Raw genomic sequence first — 19,772 nt, 5'->3', positions numbered from 1 at the left:
TTGGACACTTTCTTAAAAAGTTCAGGCACGCCATGTCAAGATTCCTAGGAACAGTCCATTTAAATCAAGATTGGAGAGAGATAGAAACCCTACGAGCCTGACCTTCTGGAGCTTCTGTGTTAACCATGTTCCACATGTTTAACCACCACTGCGGCGATTTGACACGCTCCGATGCAAGCTGGAATGTATAAGGGTGGATTATCAGGTTACTGGCAAACCAGGCACAATGTCATAACCCAAAATTATGCTTCTCCAAAACATGCTCCCACATCAGGTAGAAAGCATACACGTGGACAAGCTCTCGTGCTAACCAGGATTGACTCTGAGCAGTCTAAGGTAACAACGAAATCGCACTCGTTCCGGACAAAGTCAACTCATGCCCCTCACCAGAAATTGGTTTTCTGCTTAATTAACGAAGCACCACAGTAGGACAGGGGAAAAACACACGGAAAAAAAAGAAACCGTGGGCCTCCTTGGCTTCAAGAAACTTACAATCTGGTTGGAAGCCCAAGCCCCGTACATAGAGCTAATCAGCAAGGCAAGAAGTGACAAGCAGGACAGGATGGGTGCCAAGTGAATACTTTTGTTTTATTTACTGGAAAGATAAACATAGGCTAAAACCATGAGTTGAACTCTAAGTAGATCCGTGTTGATTTAAAACAGGCTCCCACGCTTGGTAAACACAGCAGGTGCTGAAACTAAAACAACTTTCCAGGGTCTGCTCCAGTCCTGTCCCTAAAGATGCCGAGAGGCATTCTGGGGTCGGGCAAGCGTTAGGAACTACCCCCTGAGTGTCCAAGCATCCAGAAGACTCAAGATCCTGCCCTAAAGAAACTTGCTGACTGTGCATAACCAGTGCTTCCCTAAACCTATTCTAGGAGGGAACCCTTTTTCCAGTAACCTTACTAACACTCGGTGAGATGAATATCAGGAAATGCTAGCCCAGAGCTGCCAAAGACTTTTCCTCCAAGCACAAGACACAGCATTGAGAAATGGTCAAGGATGATCAGAGGCTGCCAGACTCGCACTCACTGTGATCTTAAACACAGCAATAAATAACATCTTTGACAAGTAAGTATGTTTTCCCAGAGACATAATCCAGAAGCGTAGTCCCTTCTTTTGTTTCGTTTTTAAAGATTCAATTTTTAAGTAATCTCTACACCCAACGTGGGGCTCAAACTCACAACCCCAAGATCAAGAGTCCCATGCTCTATTGATTGAGCCAGCCAGGCGGCCCCTGAGTCCTATTCCTCACCAAGCTCACACACAGCATCAAATACTTCGTAACTATCTGCCCGATAATATGCCATTAAAGAAAAAGAGATACTAAAACTTAAAAAACAACAACAAAAGAAAAACAACTGTACAGTTATTTGAGGTTATAAAAGCATACTCCAAGACCTCTAAAATAGCCCTAAATGTGCTGCATAGATTCAGGGGATGAATAAGGGGCATCTAAAAGGTTACAGTGTAGGGGGCACCTGGGTGGCTCAGATGGTTAAGCATCTGCCTTCAGCTCAGCTCCTGGGATCGAGCCCTAGGTTGGGCTCCCAGCTTAGCAGGGAGTCTGCTTCTCTCTCTCCCTCTGCCTCTCCCCCTGTTTGTGCTCTCTCTCTCTCTCTCAAATGCATAAATAAAATCTTAAAAAAAAAAAAAGAATACTTAAAAACTGAAAATGTAATTGCTCATCAATTGGCAAACTGATTAATCAGTGATATGCATATAATATAGAATACCAGGCAGCAGTTTAAAAAAGAATGAGGTAGAATTATACAGACATGGATGGGTCTCCATTTGTTATTTCGACGGCTAATTGAAAAAGTAAAATAAAATAAAGTATAAAAGGTTACAGTGTGAACTATCAAAAATGAATATACATAATTCTATAAAACCATGATAATGTCAGCTGGCTTTAAAACTTCCAACCATTTATGAAACAATCCTTTTTTTTTTTTTTTTTTTTTTTTGTCTGTTTTGAAGGTGAAAGGACCTGGGAAAGCCAAGGTGGATGGGTTGGGTGGGTCTCTATTCTGGAGCTCAGCAGAATACAGGTAATATTCTTCCAGGAAAGCCTGAAACTTTCCTTTTGTTAAATTCCCCAGAGACATTAAAATCACTCTGATCGTGGTGAATCTAATTCTTACACGCTGATAACTGTAAAAATTGAGACCTTTCAGGAAAATATTTGCAGCTATGTAACAAGAAATTTTTAAAGATTTTGTTCTCTTTTACCTGTCTTCCTAAGAATCTGTCCTAAGAAATAATAAAGGAACGGGGCGGGGGAGGATGGCATAAAGATTTATGGGCAAAGATGTTCATCACAGGATTATTTAGAACAGTAGAAACAAAAGGCACAGGGTACTCTAAAGGCCCAACAGTGTGGCACTGGTCAAGCAAATGGGTGTATGAGCTTATTATGGGCTGCTCTGTGATCATTTAAAATCCTTAAGAATTTTAATGACATGGGAAGCGCTTATTTATTACAGCAATTTTCCTTTAAAATAAATAGAAGGCAGCAAATATTGAGCACTACTATAAGCTCAAGAATGTCAAAAACAAATATAAATATTAATGCACTCAGGAAAAAGTCTCAGGAGCAAATATACCAAATATGCCAAACTGTTCATAATGTAATCTCTGAGTGGCCAGATTATGGGCCAGTTTCCAAACTGTCTATAATGAACACAAATTTTATGAATGAGGAAAACCATGTCTAAGCATTACTTTCACTGGCTTTAGGGGTAAGGTGTTGGTTTTTTTTTTTTTTTTTAAAGGAAAGGTTGTAATTCCCATCCTTAAACAGTTGGGGATCAGTCGCTGAAGATAAGCATTACAATGGAGGATAATCTTGAACAGAAGACTTGGTGATGAAGGAAGAACGTACAATAGCCACCTTCAAATTTCCAAGATCCGTAAGCGGAAGCATGAGCGGAACAGGATGTTGAAACACACCTCCGAGAGTGGGCATTTCAAGGAGAGACCCTTCGGCACAACAGAAAGTCAGAACTCTAAGAGCCCATGGTGACCCCAAAGGAAATGGTCTGTATGAGGAGACGGACTCCCCATCTCTGTGTTCAGGAACACTGTGGCCAACAGACCACTTCTGGACAGTGATCCAACAACAGAAGGGACAGCAGTGGGTGACAGGACATGTGATGGCAGGTTGTGAAACTTTCTTTGATTCTAATCTGAAGGGGATACAACCGAGCTCACACAATCCTCCCTGGGAGAAGATGTTCCATCGCCACGGCACTCAGCGGCCACGCCGTCAACTCAAACCTCGGGAACTTCGGAATCCCTCATTATAGAGCGTTTTCTGGAAAGAGAAGGAAGCTTGGACTTTTAACTAGAGACCGTTTTGGCTGAATGACTCCACTCTCTCCTCGGAGCAGGACTGAAAAAAGAAAACCTGGTGGCCTGCTCCTCAGTATTAAACAGTCGCAGCTCTCCTCACAAAACCAACTGTATTTTTGCAGTGCTCACGGGCTCACTTCAGATCTCAGACAAAATATACACCCTTACCGCAGTTCCGTCTGTGAAATGGGAAAGCTCTGACTCAGCCGCTGCTAGGAAACACATGCCAAGTATTCTAGAAAGTCTGGCTGAGTCACAGATAAATGGGGAAAAAGACAAACCAAGGGGAAAGTATATACGCAACGGAGGGAGTGGAGATGGTGCACAGGGAAAAGCTTTTAGGAAATCAGCACAGGTTCATACCCTCTCATCACCCAGTTCACCTGCCCCGGGGCAGCATGCCCCCCCTGCCCACAATGTGCCAGCACCTACCTTTGCAGTACCCACTTAAAGGACATCCAGAAACCAAATCCTGGCCAACCTCACGTCCCACTGTCCAGTGGCAGCAGCGGATTCTCCTTGAGCCATGTCCGCCCCGTCCGGCTCTTCGTGTCCCCCACCCCCCAGCAGCGCTGGGCACACCACACTGTGCCTGTCTGTTCATTTTCCCCCCATATCATTGTGGTCAGGGGCTGAGAGGATGGCAGGCTCTGGCTGCCCAGTCTCACATCCTGACTCCCACAACCGGGCAAACACTTAACCACCCTGTGCCTGCCTACTTCCTCCTCTGTGAAATAGGGGTCACAGAACATCAGTAAAGCCCCTAGAACAATGCTGGGCACGTAGGAAGTGTTACTGGCTGATTTGCTATTATTATAATCCTTGGTCAGCGACTCCACCCTCTCCCAGAGTCTAGAACACTGTTTCCCACACAGTAAGCAACCACTAAATATTTGGGGGAATCCGGGAATGAATCCATGATTGATCAAGGGTAAATGCAAGGCCAAGGGAAAGACCAATAAAAGCTACTTATCTAAATTTGGGAGAAGGAAAGGGAGAATTCTCTACCCTACCCTAAGTATATTCTAAATAAATTTAAATTTAACAGACCATCAACATTACTTTTAAGGGACTAATTAAAAGTTCAGATTGTTCCCATTTCATACTGCTGTGGAGGTCATGAAACCTAGGATCTCAATCTCTCTAAAAAGGCAACTCTTGAACTGAAGACATTTTTCCAAAGACAGTAAATGAAATAAACCAACAAGTACATGAAAAGCTGTTCAACATCACTAATCATCAGGGAAAAGCGTAAGGAGATACCACCTTACACCTGTCAGAAAGGCTACCATCAAAAGACAAGACATAACAAGTGCTGGTGAAGATGTGGGAAAAAGGCGACCCTGTGCACCACTGGTGGGGACGGAATTTGGTACAGCTACTACAGAACACAGTACTGAGATTCCTCAAAAAATTAAAAAGGAACTACCCTTTGATCCAACAATTCTACTCCTGGGTAGATACCCAAAGGAAATGAAAGAAGGACCTCAAAGAAACATTGACACTCCCATATTTGTTGCAGCATTATTCACAACAGCCAAGACACTGAAACAACCGAGGTGTCCATCAACAGATAAATGGATTTTTTAAAGTGGCATATTTATACAATGGAATATTATTGGGCCATAAGAAAGAAGGAAATCTGTCATTTGTGACAATATGGATGGACCCTGAAGGTATTACATTACGTGAAATAAATCAAAGACAAATACCTGATGCTATCACTTATACCTGGAATCTAAAAAAAGCTGAACTTACAGAAACAGAGTAAAGAGGTGGTTACCGGAGGCTGGGAGGTGGCAGACATGGGGAGATGTTGGTCAGAGAGTACGAACTTCCAGTTACAAAATGAACACATTCCGGGGATCTACAGTACAGCATGGTAACTCTCCCTTATATACTTGTGTTACCTCGAGAATCGATCTCACATGTTCTCACGGCAAAAAAGAAATGGTAATTATGTGACGGGATATTAGCTAAACCTAGGACGATAATCATGTTCTAATGGAGAAGTGTCTCAAACTAACACACTGTACATCTTAAACTCATACAATGTTATAGGTCAGTTACATCTTAATAAAGCTAGGATTAAAAAAAATAAAAATGAAAAAAAAATAATAAAAATACAACTCTCCCACCCCAAACTTGTTCCATTCAGTGAGCGGCATGCCCACCCACCTACCTTTGACTCTTCTTTCTCCCTCAATGGCAACATGTGACCCATCGGTAAATTCTGCTGATGTTCCCTCCAAATCTGTCCAACCTCTCCATTATCCCCACAGCCAGCAGTTTAACAGGAGCCAAACCGCTCATGGGACTTCCCCCAGTGGTGCGAATCAAACACCAAATTCTCACCCTGTCCTCCCCCAGGCCACTCTTCCTCGTCCCTCAAGACCTACGGCCTTTGGAGCTGGCTTTCCACTTCTCCCACAGCCAACATCTTTTTCCTTTTAGGAACAGCATACATGGTTTTCCTTCTGCCTGGAATGTTCTCCCATCTCCCACTCCTTCTTTCTCTCATTCCTTTATCTGGCTAACTCTAACGGATCCTTGACATCTCATTTTATATGCCAGTTAATCAGGGGGTTGTCCCAGCCTGTAATCCTTACCAACGTCTTGGTGGAAATCCCATGTCCCTGTCACACTGTCACAGGACCTCTACTCCCCTGGCACCTGGCACAGGTGGGGGCTGCAGCGGTTTTGCTGGGCCTCAGCATCTAGCACAGGAGAACCTCCCAGCACACGGCAACTATCAACAAGCACCCGGCAGAGCAGACGAGAAGAGAGCCCGTGCCAAATAATCCATCGAAACACTCACATGTGTTTAATAACCAACTTGATGTTCTCAAAGTAGTTTTTCTTATTAACTATGAATAGGTGCCCCTTTCCCCCAAACTCTTCAGACACAAAAACCAAAAGTTTCGCCATGCCCTCTGAACTTACTTGAAAATGCTCAACGCAGGCCAGCAGAGACCCTGCTTGAAGCTCTCCCATCACGCTGTATTTCATAAGTTTTCTGCCCTCTTTCAGCATTTAAGCAATAACAACAACAAAAAAAAGTACACCACCACAGTCTGGCAGGCTTTGCTCCTCGGGATACAGACTGCTTTCTTATCCCATACCTCAGTGCTCATTACACAACAAAACACACAAGACCAGGAACGACTAGAAATTCACCCCAAGGTAAAATTCCACCTCGACTTCAAAAGGAAGCCCCCAAGATAAAATGGTAGGAACTTTTGAAGCCTTTTGCCATCTTGTAAGATACATACTGTACCAAGATACCACCATTTTTGGTACAGAATCTTTTGTTGCTGGGTACAAAGGAAATTAAATGAAAGTCCTTGTATAGCAAAGAAGGTGGGGGGGGCGCGCCTAACCCCACAGCTAATGGACCGCTGGAGGCAAATGGGCCAAGACTCAAGTACCACCACTTAGCACAACTTGCCTGCTTGGCCCTCGCGGGGCGGGGGCGGGGGGGGGGGCGCGGCACATGCAAAGAATTAAAAAGTGTAAATTTAAAACACCATAGAGAATGAAATAGGAGCTATAACCGTGAATCAGAAAATGGGCCTGGGGAGGCCAGGAAAAGGAGAGGGTCCTGGAACCTGAATTTCTCAGGGGTGTGGGGAGGGAAGAAGGGGGAGAGAGAAAGCAAAGGAGAGGGAGGGAGAGATGGATCTGTTGTGTAAATTCCTATTTTTTGGCTGGCCAAACAAAAAAAAAAAAAATCAAGACAGCACCTTGGGGAATGATTTCCCCTCTCTCCTGAACACAGATGAGGAACCGCTGGATTTTAATAAACAAGACGCAGTATCAGTTACGGTAACTACAATGGGCGGGGCTTGCTTCTTAATTTAAGTTTTATTTGATCAATTGAACTCTACTTGTTAAGAATATTTATTCTACACATCCACTTTTTTATACTGTGGTAAACCATGTACCACGTGACAAAAAATCTAGATCAAAATATTCTGACAAAAAGCGTTGGTTTAAATTCCCATGTGATAATTCTGCCCCAAATGGGTACTAGAGAAAGTTATTTTCTTAGCAACCGGTGATAGGGATAGTCTCTAATGATTACTAACAAACACTGAACACTTCTCTAGTTTCAGAAGAAAACAGAAATAATTATGAAATAACTTGGCCCAGAAATTACAATAAACCCAAATTTCGGAGAAATTAGGAAGCAATCCTTAGACAATTATTTTGAAACATGTCTGATGAAACAATGTGATGTGACAATGTTTTCTTTAAGAGAATGAAAAACAAAATGAGAGGAGGAGTCCAGGGTATGGAGGAGAGTAAGCCATCCACCAGCAGAGCTGAACAAACCCAGACTCTCTGGGCCAATGCTGAGCTATACACAGACCCCAGTGATACGTCAGCCATCACCGAATGTGCTGTTTATAAATACAGACACCCCGTGCCCGCCAAACTGATTTTAGTTGACACAATGCCCTATGTCCAGTGAAAAGGGAATCATCCATTCATGGTCCCAAGGTAGGACTCCTCTATTCCCAAAACTGTATGAGACCGCTGGATGGATGCAGAGGTCAACAACCACAGCCTTTCTTCTATGCGACCTGCCCATGTCCCTCTACCAACCCCACCCACGCTAGCACCCTCTCCTCACCCCTTAGTGTCAGGTGAAGACTGCAGAAATGCACGATTACGGGGTAATCCGGATAACCAAAGACATCATTCAGTTGCCACAGCATTAAATATTTCACAAATTTGGTTTCCTTTTAGCCCAGCGGTGGCCTTTTCTCCCTGTCCCGCTCCCAGAGCCCACCCTCCTCCACAGCCTAGAACCTCTATGCAGTGGCCATTCCCCGGTCCCCAGGAGCACAGCAGAAAGCACGAAAGCTGTAGCTGCGGCTCCCTGGGACAAGGGTCTCCATCTGAAGTGTGCTCCAAGTGGTGGCTGTGGAATACACGCCTTCTGAGACAGCAGAGGATAAAGGAACCCAAGTCCCCTTGCACTCCCCTTTCCTAAAATCCACACTGGCTCTGGATAAAATGTCTTTCCATCTCCTCAAATTGTTCATTTCCAAACATGAAAATAAGTATACTTAGGGTCTACCCTGGGGCAACTGGCCCTGTAGGCTACGTGGGAAGGCAGCATCATGGAGCTTTCTGGAAGTGGATAAGCCCCACTCTCACCCTTGGGCGATGGTCACCAGAGCGGGCCCGCAACCCCCATCCACACCCACAAGGGGCTGTGTCCACTCTGAACCACTTCTAAGAATGGCACCTTCTCTCCGCTCAAAGAGAAAAAAGCCTCCGAGAGATTTTAAAGATAACGTCCTTTCTCTGTAGCTTTAAAAAAAAAAAAAAAAAAAGTGGCAGCCCTGCCAAGCATTTCGAGAAGCAGAGAAATAAATTTCAAAGCCTAGACACACAATGGGAAATGCAGGGAGGCAGGAAAAGTGAAAAAAGTGAAAAGGACATGCTTCCTCATTTTACCCTCTAAGACACTGTAACTCTCGCACTTTTTAAAAATCTTTGTATACTGTTAAAATGGTTTTTATATGGCATTCACTTTTCTCAGAGAAACCTGCAATCGGAACCCCGAACCAACAGCGTCTTACCACCTATGACACTGTCCCTGATGATGACCCAGTTTATAGTTCGCAGAACAGAACCAGCCACACAAAAGTTACTCCCTTAGGAAAGAACATGCCACGAGGCCCCAGAAGAGGGCCGAGAACTGGGTCCCGTCCTCGCTCTGGCCACTAACTCAGCGTGTGACATTGGGCAATTCACTTAGGGCATCTCTGGGCCTGTTTCCTTTTCTGAGAGCAGGCTGGGCCGAGATGATCTAAGATCACTTCCAGCCCTGAAATCTTGACATTAGAGGAGCATGTGTAATCATGAGCACCCATGTTACTGCGGGCTTGGAGGAAGCTTCTGGAAAAATGTCAGCCTTGCTATGTGCCTCATTTATAACAAGTATTTGTAGAACATTTTCACACACGATGACTCAAGAGACGTGGTTTAATGGAAATAAATCACTTGGTAATATATACACACACATACATATATATTTAATATTCATATAACAGAGGCATAATTCATTAAATAATATATACTCAATTACAGCAAGCTACAAAGTAAGGAGGCAGTTAGCCTGAAATTTGACACAATGCGTCTTAAAATTTTTCTACTTAATCATTTTGCCATTTTTAGAAATTACAAGTAACATAGAGGCAAAATATATTAATGGGTAACATTTTGTGGTACTTGGATAAAAAATACATGAATTATTTCATGTTTTGCATAATTCTACCTGTCATAGATTCGTTATAAAAATGTGTCTTCCATTAATTATTTTAAAAGTATGAAGTCCAGCTCATGATATAAGCATACAGAAGAGAATATTCTAATAAGGCTGGGCCATCTTCTCAAGAGGTTAATTTATAAATTCCACTTTCAGAGCCTACAAAATCCAAAAGTACATTAAAAATATATGTAGACACACACTTTATGCTGTAGTCTCTCACTACTAAAAACAAGTGTTTCCTATGTTAAACCCACAGGCTCTTGAAGCCATGAATGGACAGATTAAGTTTAACTTAAGCCTTTCCAAATTCATTTCTACTCTCCATTTACAGTCAATCAGCCCAGATAAACTTTTGCTGATGTTAACATAGAGTATTACTTTCCAACAATTAAGATAAATTGGGGGAGGGTGGGATGGGAAAGTCTCAAATCCAGCGCTTCCCTTTTGAATTTTCTAATTCCCTGTTCTGCAACTCACCTCCGCTAAATGAGTTTTTCAGAAAAGGACCTGGGGGTTGTGTTTTTTAAACTGCTTTGGCACCATTTCCAGTCTCCCCCAAACCATGGTGATAGTGCCCCATTAACTGGAGACCACAAGGCTGGACTAACCCAACACCAGGAGGAAGGGGTGGTGGGAAGATCTGGAAAATTTCCAGGTGAGTAACAATCACTAAGGTCCAATAGCAGAAAATAGATATCTTCTGATATAAACCATATCCAAGACTATTCCAAAAATATGCATTTTTAAAGAGAGAAAAACGGGTAAACAAGGCCTGTTACCAACAAAAGAGTATGTTTTTCATCTCCCCCCAGTAAAGGAAGCAACTGCCTTTGTAAGGTCACTTACGACAATGTGTGCCGGCGACGGAGAGCGGGCATCCTTGAGGGCTTGTCTGCTCTGGAGGGTCCCCGCCTGGACATCAAGCAGTGGCCATTTCATTTGGAGATACTGGAGGGAGGAAACAAAATGTGGCAAATGAATTTAGAAAAGAAATGCAAAACCACTATCCCAAGATGTAAGTCCTGGGGTGCCTGATACACAGATGAGAAACTAAAAGGAGTAAGGACGTGAAATAACAACACTGAACAAATTTAAAAGCATGCAAATAACAACAACATCAACAGAAAAATCATGCCATACCAATAGGTCCTTCCTTAGAGCTCACATTCAAAGGTACGTTTATAGAACATCAACAATACTAGCAACTACAGTTTGGTCTCTGCATTCAAAAGTTAGGCTGCCTCGGATTACATGATTTCATTAATCCTGCCTCATTTAGAGGGAAACAACAGAGATGCGGGAGAGAAGAGAAGGGAGAGAACACAGGCCCTCCAAAGGAAGAAAGAAAACAGGAGTCTCAAGTCAGAGGTGTCTAGGAGACCATCAATTCAGATCTGCTTTCAGTGACCTTCATTTCTAAAATCCTATCATCCTTCGCTTTAAAGTTGAGTGTATATATACATGCAACTGTCCTTTAGCAGAATCTACTCGAGCAGATGAGGACGGAACTCCTCATCCAACCCAAAAGCTTTTAAAACAAAAATATTTCTCAGGGCACCTGCGTGGCTTAGTCCACTAAGTGTCCAACTCTTGGTCTCAGCTCAGGTCATGATCTCCGGGTCTTGAGATCAAGCTCCATGTCGGGCTCCACACTCAGCGGGGAGCCTGCTTGGGATTCTCTCCCTCCCCCTCCCCCTGCTCGCTCAATCTCTCTCTCTCAAATAAATAAATAATCTTTGGAAAAAAGTACTTCTCAGGAAGAGATGTACAAACGGGGCACAGTGCAATTTATACGCTCATCTCAAAAGGCCCGAGAAATTCTTAAATATGCACAAGTTTACCAGAGAAATTAAGTTAAAGGTATAAGCCAATGACATCTATCTCTACTCTTCTTTGAGGTGGGAAATACATGGCACAAAGGAAAGGAAGCTACATCTGTCACAAGTGATACATCAGCTTTCAGAAGGACTTGAACAATCAACTGACCTAACTCCCTACTGTACAAACAAGGAAAAGTGAGGTAAGTTAGCTTGCCCAGTCACAGAGATGCTTAGCACACGTATAAGCAACTCCAAGGCATTTGACTTTCACAGCTGACATCACACCAGTTATACTCAGGAAACCTTCAGACAAGTGAACAAAACTGAAGACACAACACTAAGATTTTAATAAGGACATCGCCAGCCTTTGTATCTCTGAAGGCCAACTGCTTAATGCACCACTCAACGCTTGGAGGGAATATAAGGGGCCATCTTATCTTTTCAGAGATCCCAGAACAAAATAAATGGCTAGTTCTCATATAAATTGTACGGGAAATTTTACTCAATGAATAATAATTAAACTCTTTGTACATAGCTTTCTTGTGAAGGATTAAGGAGATAGGAAGATGTCTGCCCTCAGGGAGCTTATGCCCATGTGAGGGAACCAACTCACACTCAGATTAAGTCTGGATAGAATGTAGTGGAAATGACAGAGACTAAGGGAATGATGCCTAGGGAATGCCAAGAAGGAAGACAGGATTTCTAAAAAAAAGAGACTGGGCAAGGCTGCACAGAGTAGGTCTTATCAAGTCAAAAAGATTTCAACAGAAAAAAAAAAAAAAAAGGACAGCCAAGGGCAGGCCGGAAAGAAGGAAGAGTTGGCTCAGAAACAGAAAGGCAGAAGGGCAAAACCGCACAAGAGCTTTCCATAGGTTCCTTAAAGATACAACTGTCCAGCGACTTCAAACCAAACACAGTTAGCCTATAACTAGAAGACCGTGGCCCACGAGCGACCTGCCCAAGTGCACGGCCATTCTCCCCACCTAGACCTGTACAAGATGAGAGCACTTCTACAACCTCAGAGCTGTTACCCAGTAGGCTCTTGTGTGAGGGAACCTGGTTCCTAGTTCTGGTGACTCACCACAAGACCTTGCATCAAATCCCTTTGCTTCTATGGACCTTTAGTTTTTCATCAGTCAACTGAAGGCGTTGTCCTATCTGGGATGGGGAGGAGGGGGAGGCTGCCCCAGCACTTAAGGATTGTGGACTCCCAGGCAGTACAAACCAGCAGGCACCCCACTCCCTGCCTCAGTCAGCCTTATAATCAAGCCATTTCCAAATATCTTCTTTGGGGGCAGTAGCATCCCAAGTTGAGAGCCACTGTAATAAATGTTTCCATGGTCTCCCTCAGACTGTAACCCAAGCCAGTGGGCCGTGGGAACATATTCCGCCCCACCTCACCCTGGCTGCTTCCCATTCTCACCTGCCACATAAATATATGAGCTTCATGGGTCAGAACCACTCAAAAGCATCACTTCCTTGAGGCCAACCAAAATGGACACCTGCCAATAGTCATCTCTCCTCTCATAAAATCCCGTGAGGAAAAATGCCAAGCTGAGTGCCGCACACCTACACCTCAGTGGGCGGGGTTAGACTAACGGACAGGTTTCCATCTTTGTCCATCTGCAAAATGAATTCGATCGCATCCAAATCCCGGCTCCATAGAATTCGGAAATTTAGGCTTTGTTTAAGGTGACAGACCTGCCCTGAGGACCCCACCAGAGAACTGTCATACCCATAATGCAATATTAACGCAGAGTCTTATAATTCTTATTTTACATAAAAGCTTCATTGTGTGCCATATCCAATCTCCGCAGGCTACCTGCACCACTATTTTTATGAGCCTACATTTCAGCGCTCCAAGCCTACAATACACATAATTTTCAATTATGTTAAGGCAGCCCAGGATCACTGCCTATATAACATTACTGGTTGGAGGAAATGAGACTCGGCCCCACTGCCCAGAGAGAGCTAACCGAATCCAGATGGTGGAGGAAGACAGCCCCAATCCTGCTGGCTTGCAAGGACTCCACAGTGACAGCCTCAACCTCTCCATCCCAGTGCAACTTGATCCCACAGAATGGCTGGGCCCCCGCAAATCTGTGCCCGTCCCTTGGAAACAACTGGCATTCAGGCTGACGAGGTTCCTTCTGGGGAAATAAGTATTATGTCAGGATTTTTTAAAGGAAGTTATTAACCTCCTCCAAAAGTGATGAGTTTCCCAGGTTCCTTCATCTTCTACAATTGGTCCTTATTAATAAGGAAAATAAATAAATAAAGGGAAGAAAAAGGAAATTAGGTACGATTATAGCCTAGAGGAAAATCTTTTCCTTCCTGGAGACACTAAGCAGCGGGAAATTCTATTCTGTTGGGTCCTAAAGGAAGACCCGAAGGAGGAGGCATCTCGGATTTAGGAAAGGGCTGGAATGCCACGCTGCATTTTCCCCATGGTCCAACTTCGGTTTTATATCCTTTTGGGGAAGAAGGAAAAAAAAAGTTCCCACTATAAAAACAACACTGGGCTCTAGCTCCCTTCCTTTCAGGCTGCTCAACGTGGAAATTATGAATTGCCTACAAAAACATTAAACTTTTCAGCAAACTGCAATCAAATGGGGCCGTGGGAATTCCTGCATTGAAAACTGTTGAAATGGAGTCCTGCTCAACTCTTGTTTTGCAAAAATAATAAATATATAAGGCCATCTTGGCTTAAGTGTTTCATCCTTTGTTTAATACTAATGTTCTGCTCGTGGCCCATTAGGGTTTTTCCCCAAATCATATTTTATGATATGTCTCAGGGAGCTTAAGTTAAGCTTCAGACCTGTGGACAAAGTCTCGAAATATATACAAAACCAACAGTCTGAACGGAATCAAGGCACTTTAAAAGCCTGTTAAATTGTCAGCAAAAAAAAAAGAAAATGGTATGCAACTCGAACATCTCTTCCCCCTCCTCCCCCAATTTAAAAAAAAAAAAAAAAGGACAAGGAAAGGCAAAAGGGGAGGGATCTTCCAAATCAGAAGACCCCTCCAGGATCCAGGTACAAGGGGGCCTGAGGGAACCTGCGCCCAACAAAGACACCCCCATCTTCGTGGGTCCAGCTTCAGTAGCAAAGAGGACAAGGAGAGGCTGCCCCAAGAACCTGCATGTAGCTGGCGGATGTTGGGGCCCCGGTACTAAAGTTAATATTCTAAACAAACAGGGCAAGTCAGAGGCCAACGATAATGCTGATGACAAAGTTCCCAGGAAACCCCACATCGCTGATAAAATACCAACGCAGCTCGGCAGCACTTCCTGTCAGTGAGTCCATCTCCCAGATGGATAGGTAAGGGGAGTCCATCCCCTTACTTGTTCAGGACAGGGTTGGCAAACTTTTTCTATAAAAGGCCCAGAGTATGTATCTTAGGCTCTGCAACCCATACCGTCTTGGCCCTAACAGCTCGGCCGTGGTAACACAGAAGCAGTCATGGGCAATACATGTACCTACCACGTCGCGGCCGTGTTCTAATAAAACTTTATTTAAAGATACTGATATATAGATTCCATAGGACTGTCCTGAGTCAGGAAATACTCTTCTTCTCTTGGCTTTTTTCAACCATTTAAAAATAATAAAAACCATTTTTAGCTCACAGGCCATACAAAAAGAGGTGACAGGACAGCTTTGGCCCTGAGCCATAGTTGGCCATCCGTGGCTTAGGGAATGAATGTGTAAAGACCTGATTTCGTGTCAGACAGGATACATTCCTTCGATGGGCCTAAAATCCAGACAGCCGAACATGATTATTCGGTGGTCCAAAAGCAACGTTTTGAATTGAATCGTCACTAGCAAACTCCAGTTTGGGAGGAAAAGCTTGGAAAAGAATCTGAGCTCTCCAGCCATGACTCCCAGTCACAAGGTCTAACCACTAGACCACAATCTCACCGAAATAACTATCCCCCCTTTCCAAAATGGAAGTTTGAAAATCCCTGAGCAATTCTGACTGGAAAAAGTTCACGTGTTCGAAAGTTCTCACCCACTTCCCAGGAAACACTGGCAATGTGTCACATGTCATCAAATCATCTAGAAAGAGCACCAGGCAGAAACGCCGCAGGTCATGGGCAATGTGCCCCATGTGCTCTGGGAATCACCTTTCTAGATTCGGAACCTCCTCTCTCCAGAGGCTTTCCGTGTGTACCACTCTCACACATGGCAAAGTTGGAATGAACCCCGTGTCAACTCTGCCCACCCCCAACAGATGGCATTGGCCACGGACTCCGGCAAGACGGGGAGGCGGGGGCCACCATGGGGTCTGAACAGACTGCTACACAGGGATGAAACTGGCCTCTTCTGGAAAACTAGGCCCCACTAAAAGCCTATCACTCAGAAAAGGACTGATTTTAAACACTGCGAAGGCCTTGCTCCCCACGCTTGCCTGGTAGATGGGCATCCTTGACCTAAGTACAAAACAACAACAACAAAAACGGCCTTTTCAATCCAAGCTTTCTCAGCAGGTGCGCTTCTTCCTAGGAAAATCCATTTTTCAAGAATTCAAAGTCATGGGAAACCATCCTCATGACAGACCAGAGCTGCGGAGTCTTCCCAACTCCCGAGCTCCAGCTCGTACAGGTTGTGTTTCTTATAAAACAGCAAGACCCTATTTTGTCCAAACACCCAAACCTAGAGACCACGAGCCATGGTCTCTCACATCCAAACCCATGAGTCCCTCCTCCTCTGCGAGGTGACCATTTACGCAAGCTGTGTGGCCGCATCATAGGCCATGCTGACCTGCCACAAACGTGCGAGCCAGAAGGGGTAAAGCATGACATGACAGTAATGTTCACACCACTCCACTTTACAAAAGAAAAGGCCACCAGAAGCCACTCGTCCTAAGAGGAAAATGGAAAGACCTCATGAGTGAGACAACAGGAAGCCCAAGTATATTGCCCACGGCATGCACGCCTTTCTTCAGGGGCTCAAGCTGAGAGACACGCCCTCAAGTCACAGCCACACACACCCGTCTGTTAAAGAACACGTTTGGCTCTCTCTTTTCAGAACCCATCTCTTTTCTCAGAACTGGAAGATGGAAAATCCAGCCCATCTTCTATAAATAAGTAATTCTGCCCTGGGGGTCAGGGAAACCCAATATATCCAGAGTAGTTAAATTATAAGAAGCTGTGATTAATATTCCGTCCTACCCTCTGAATCAAACAGGTACCAACAGGTTTCCCAAAGCTAGTGTGGATCGCATATACCCAACAGTGAAATGATACCAGAAGTCATCAGAATCCTGCGGGATCCTCACAGCCACCGTTACAAAATCAGTCTGAGCGATTGTCCCGCAGATCCAGGAGGTACGGGAGATTAGGTTGCTTTGTTCTAGGTTAAAACACAGCCCAGGAATTGCTTCTTCTTTTTTTTTTTTTTTTTAGATTTTATTTATTTATTCAAAAGAGAGAGAGAGAACATGAGCAGGGCCAGAGGGAGAGAGAGAAGCAGACTCCCCATCGAGCAGGGAGCTGGATGAGGGACTCAATCCCAGGACCCTGGGATCATGACCTGAGCCAAAAGCAGATGCTTAACCCACTGAGCCCCCTAGGCGCCCCTCAGGAATTGCTTCTTTTGAAAAATCCACATAAGAGCCTAAGATAGAGGCTCCAGTTAAAGAGGCATTATTTGCCCGTAAAGTGTGACTGTACAGAAAAAGAAAATCAGGAACACGCGATTGTGGCTAGTTGGGGTATAGCATAAGTGAGTATACACTATATTACCAAAGGAAGGAAAACCAAAGACCTTGAAGGCTGGGTACGTTCTGAACTTGGAGAAGGAAAAGGCCACAGAAGAAAACGAAATAAGATCTAGGATTGATTTTATTTTTCCTTTTTTTTTGTTTTTAATGACACCAGACACAGTGGGGGAACTTAGGAATGTTTCCCTTAAAGTCACTATCCATTTCTCAGCATAAAAGGAATATGGGGGAAAGGCAGGGAATCCGGTCATAGTGTAAAACAACAATTTAATAGCTCTGCCTTCTATCTCTAGGAGTTGGTTGCTACAGGATTTTTTTTTTAAGATTTTATTTATTTATTAGACAGAGATAGAGACAGCCAGCGAGAGAGGGAACACAAGCAGGGGGAGTGGGAGAGGAAAAAGCAGGCTCATAGCGGAGGAGCCTGATGTGGGGCTCGATCCCATAACGCCAGGATCACGCCCTGAGCCGAAGGCAGACGCTTAACTGCTGTGCCACCCAGGTGCCCCAGCTACAGGATTTTTAAATGAAATTCTTGCAGCTACCTTTTTCTTCCTCATCGTAACAATCCAAAGCATCATAACAGCATCGTTTCACATTTAGGGAGTACTTTAGAGTTCAAAACCACATTCACTATAATCCTATAAAATAAATGAGCAGGAAGTTGCAACTAAGCCCGTACAACCCAGACCCAGCTTGCCTGAGGTCCCTGGGTCAGTGGGCCTTCTTGTGCGCACGCCCCCAGACCACCAGTGTGTCTGCACACCGGGAGCTCACAGGCAACACCGCACAGTGGAGCAGCCCCAAAGGAATGGACCAGCCTCTCCAGCGCCTACCGGCTCTCTTCTCCCCCACCTCCCCAGGTTGCTGGGCAAACATTAAATTATTTTCTTCCAAAGCGACTAGAAAATTATTTCTACGAGAGCTACTGAGGCCACTGGTACTAAGGGGGTCACCGAGGAAAACAAGCATATAACAAACCAAAAAATCCAATAACCAAAACTTTTTCTCTCACCAGCTATTCAATACCCCTGTTCCTGAGATATTTTTGCATTTCCTAGGTCAGTGGTTTTGCCGGGAGGCTATGGTTTGGCAGTTCAGGGAAGCACAGCTGGATAGAATTTCACCAGGCCCTTCCTCTCAAACCCAGCTAGGCCCCTCTTGGGCTGGGAGCTGGGCCGCCTTCTTTCCACCCTCCTGAAAAAGTCACTCTGAAAATCATGGCTGTGTGTTCCTGGGGTAGCACAAGAGGGAGAAAGGGTCCAGAAACCCACTTTCCAGACCCACTTCTGCCACTATCTGGACAATCACTTTGCTTCGTCACTGTGCCACCTCTTCCTCACTCTGGGCCTAAGTCTGTAAGCAATGAATCACTCAATGAATCACTAAATTCTCCTCCTGAAAACAGTACTATACTGCATGTTCACTAACTAGAATTTAAATAAAAATTTGGGGGAAAAAAATTAAAAAGACTACCACACGCCACTAGAGATCCTAGAATTTCAGCTGCACGCCAGGACTGGATAGGACTTTGGGAGTGAGGGAGTAAGTAAGCACACTTTGTGTACAATAGGACTGTGTCCTTCCTGGCCCACGTAATGGTGCGGTGGGCTCCTGTGCGTCGTTCAGCTGATGAGTTAGGACACGTGTTGCATCTGGCCTGCAGCGCTTACTTACCAGTGTGGTTTTCCTCTGCCGAGATGACGCAGAGCACGTGAGAAGGTGGCTTCTCCACCAGCCTTTGACCCAGATGGAGAGAACAGAGCAGAGTCTCAAAAGTACCAGTGATAGATACGCATTCCAGTCAGTAAGTAAGAGTTTCATACACTCCACTGCGATTCAGGAGATGTTCGTTGCTACAGCATAACCTAGCCTCCCCTCACCTATATACCCACTTGCTTGCCTGCTTGGAAGAGACATACAACAGAGGTAATCCACGGTCTATTTTCTATGACTAAAAGAAAAAAAAATCGAACAGGCATTCTGAAATTCATTACAAGAAAGAAAGGAAAGAAGAGAGGGAGGGAGGGAGGGAGGAAGAAAGAAAGAAAAGGGAAGGAAGGAAGGAAGGAAGGAAGGAAGGAAGGAAGGAAGGAAGGACAGAGGAAAGGACAGGAAAGGAAAGGAAAGAAGGGAAGGGAAGGGAAGGGAAGGGAAGGGAAGGGAAGGGAAGGGAAGGGAAGGAAATTAGCTTGAAAGTTCCTTTCTCTTCTAACACACAGATTCCTGCAGCATTTACAAAGCGCACACTCTGTGTCCAGTGTGGACTAGAAACTGAGGCCTAGAGCAGTCACCTAAGAACCAGTCAATGGGACAATAAGCTAGTCAATGGTACAGGGACTAACACAAGAAGTAGAAATATTATAAAGAAAGATTTAATTCATGATGGTAACATGGTCCTACAGTTCCTACACCTTGCTGGTCTGTTTAGCGAGACTTTCCTCCTGACCCACTCTGGACCGGCTAAATCCAACTATCTGGGAGGGGGCCCAAGGGTCTGTAATTTTTTCCCCCAACTTGTCATGTGACCCTGATGATCAGTACTTAGCACAGACTATTAGTTTCAGGGCAGTATCAATAATAAGCACGTT

At 44.4% G+C, this 19,772-nt stretch overlaps 1 protein-coding gene across 14 annotated transcripts in view; it reads right to left on the bottom strand.

The window, feature by feature from the left end:
• TCF7L2 (transcription factor 7 like 2) overlaps window positions 1-19,772 on the bottom strand; it is a 185,481-nt gene that overhangs the window by 109,147 nt on the left and 56,562 nt on the right. For 3 of the 14 annotated variants that reach the window (XM_011231860.3, XM_034663291.1, XM_034663292.1), the window contains exon 2: window positions 10,487-10,588. In XM_011231860.3, coding sequence (XP_011230162.1) covers window positions 10,487-10,579 — 93 coding nt within the window. In that variant the 5' untranslated portion in view covers window positions 10,580-10,588. Of the gene's footprint in view, window positions 1-6,297; window positions 6,727-10,486; window positions 10,589-18,858; window positions 19,098-19,772 lie in introns of those variants that run through there. The other 11 variants (XM_019805785.2, XM_019805791.2, XM_019805807.2 and 8 more) reach the window with 8 other exon arrangements.

The sequence above is a fragment of the Ailuropoda melanoleuca genome, chromosome 6 (genome assembly GCF_002007445.2).
Source record: "Ailuropoda melanoleuca isolate Jingjing chromosome 6, ASM200744v2, whole genome shotgun sequence".
Lineage (NCBI taxonomy): Eukaryota > Metazoa > Chordata > Mammalia > Carnivora > Ursidae > Ailuropoda > Ailuropoda melanoleuca.
The sequence above is the reverse complement of the archived record's forward strand: the minus strand, read 5'-3'. Positions and strand labels throughout refer to the sequence as shown.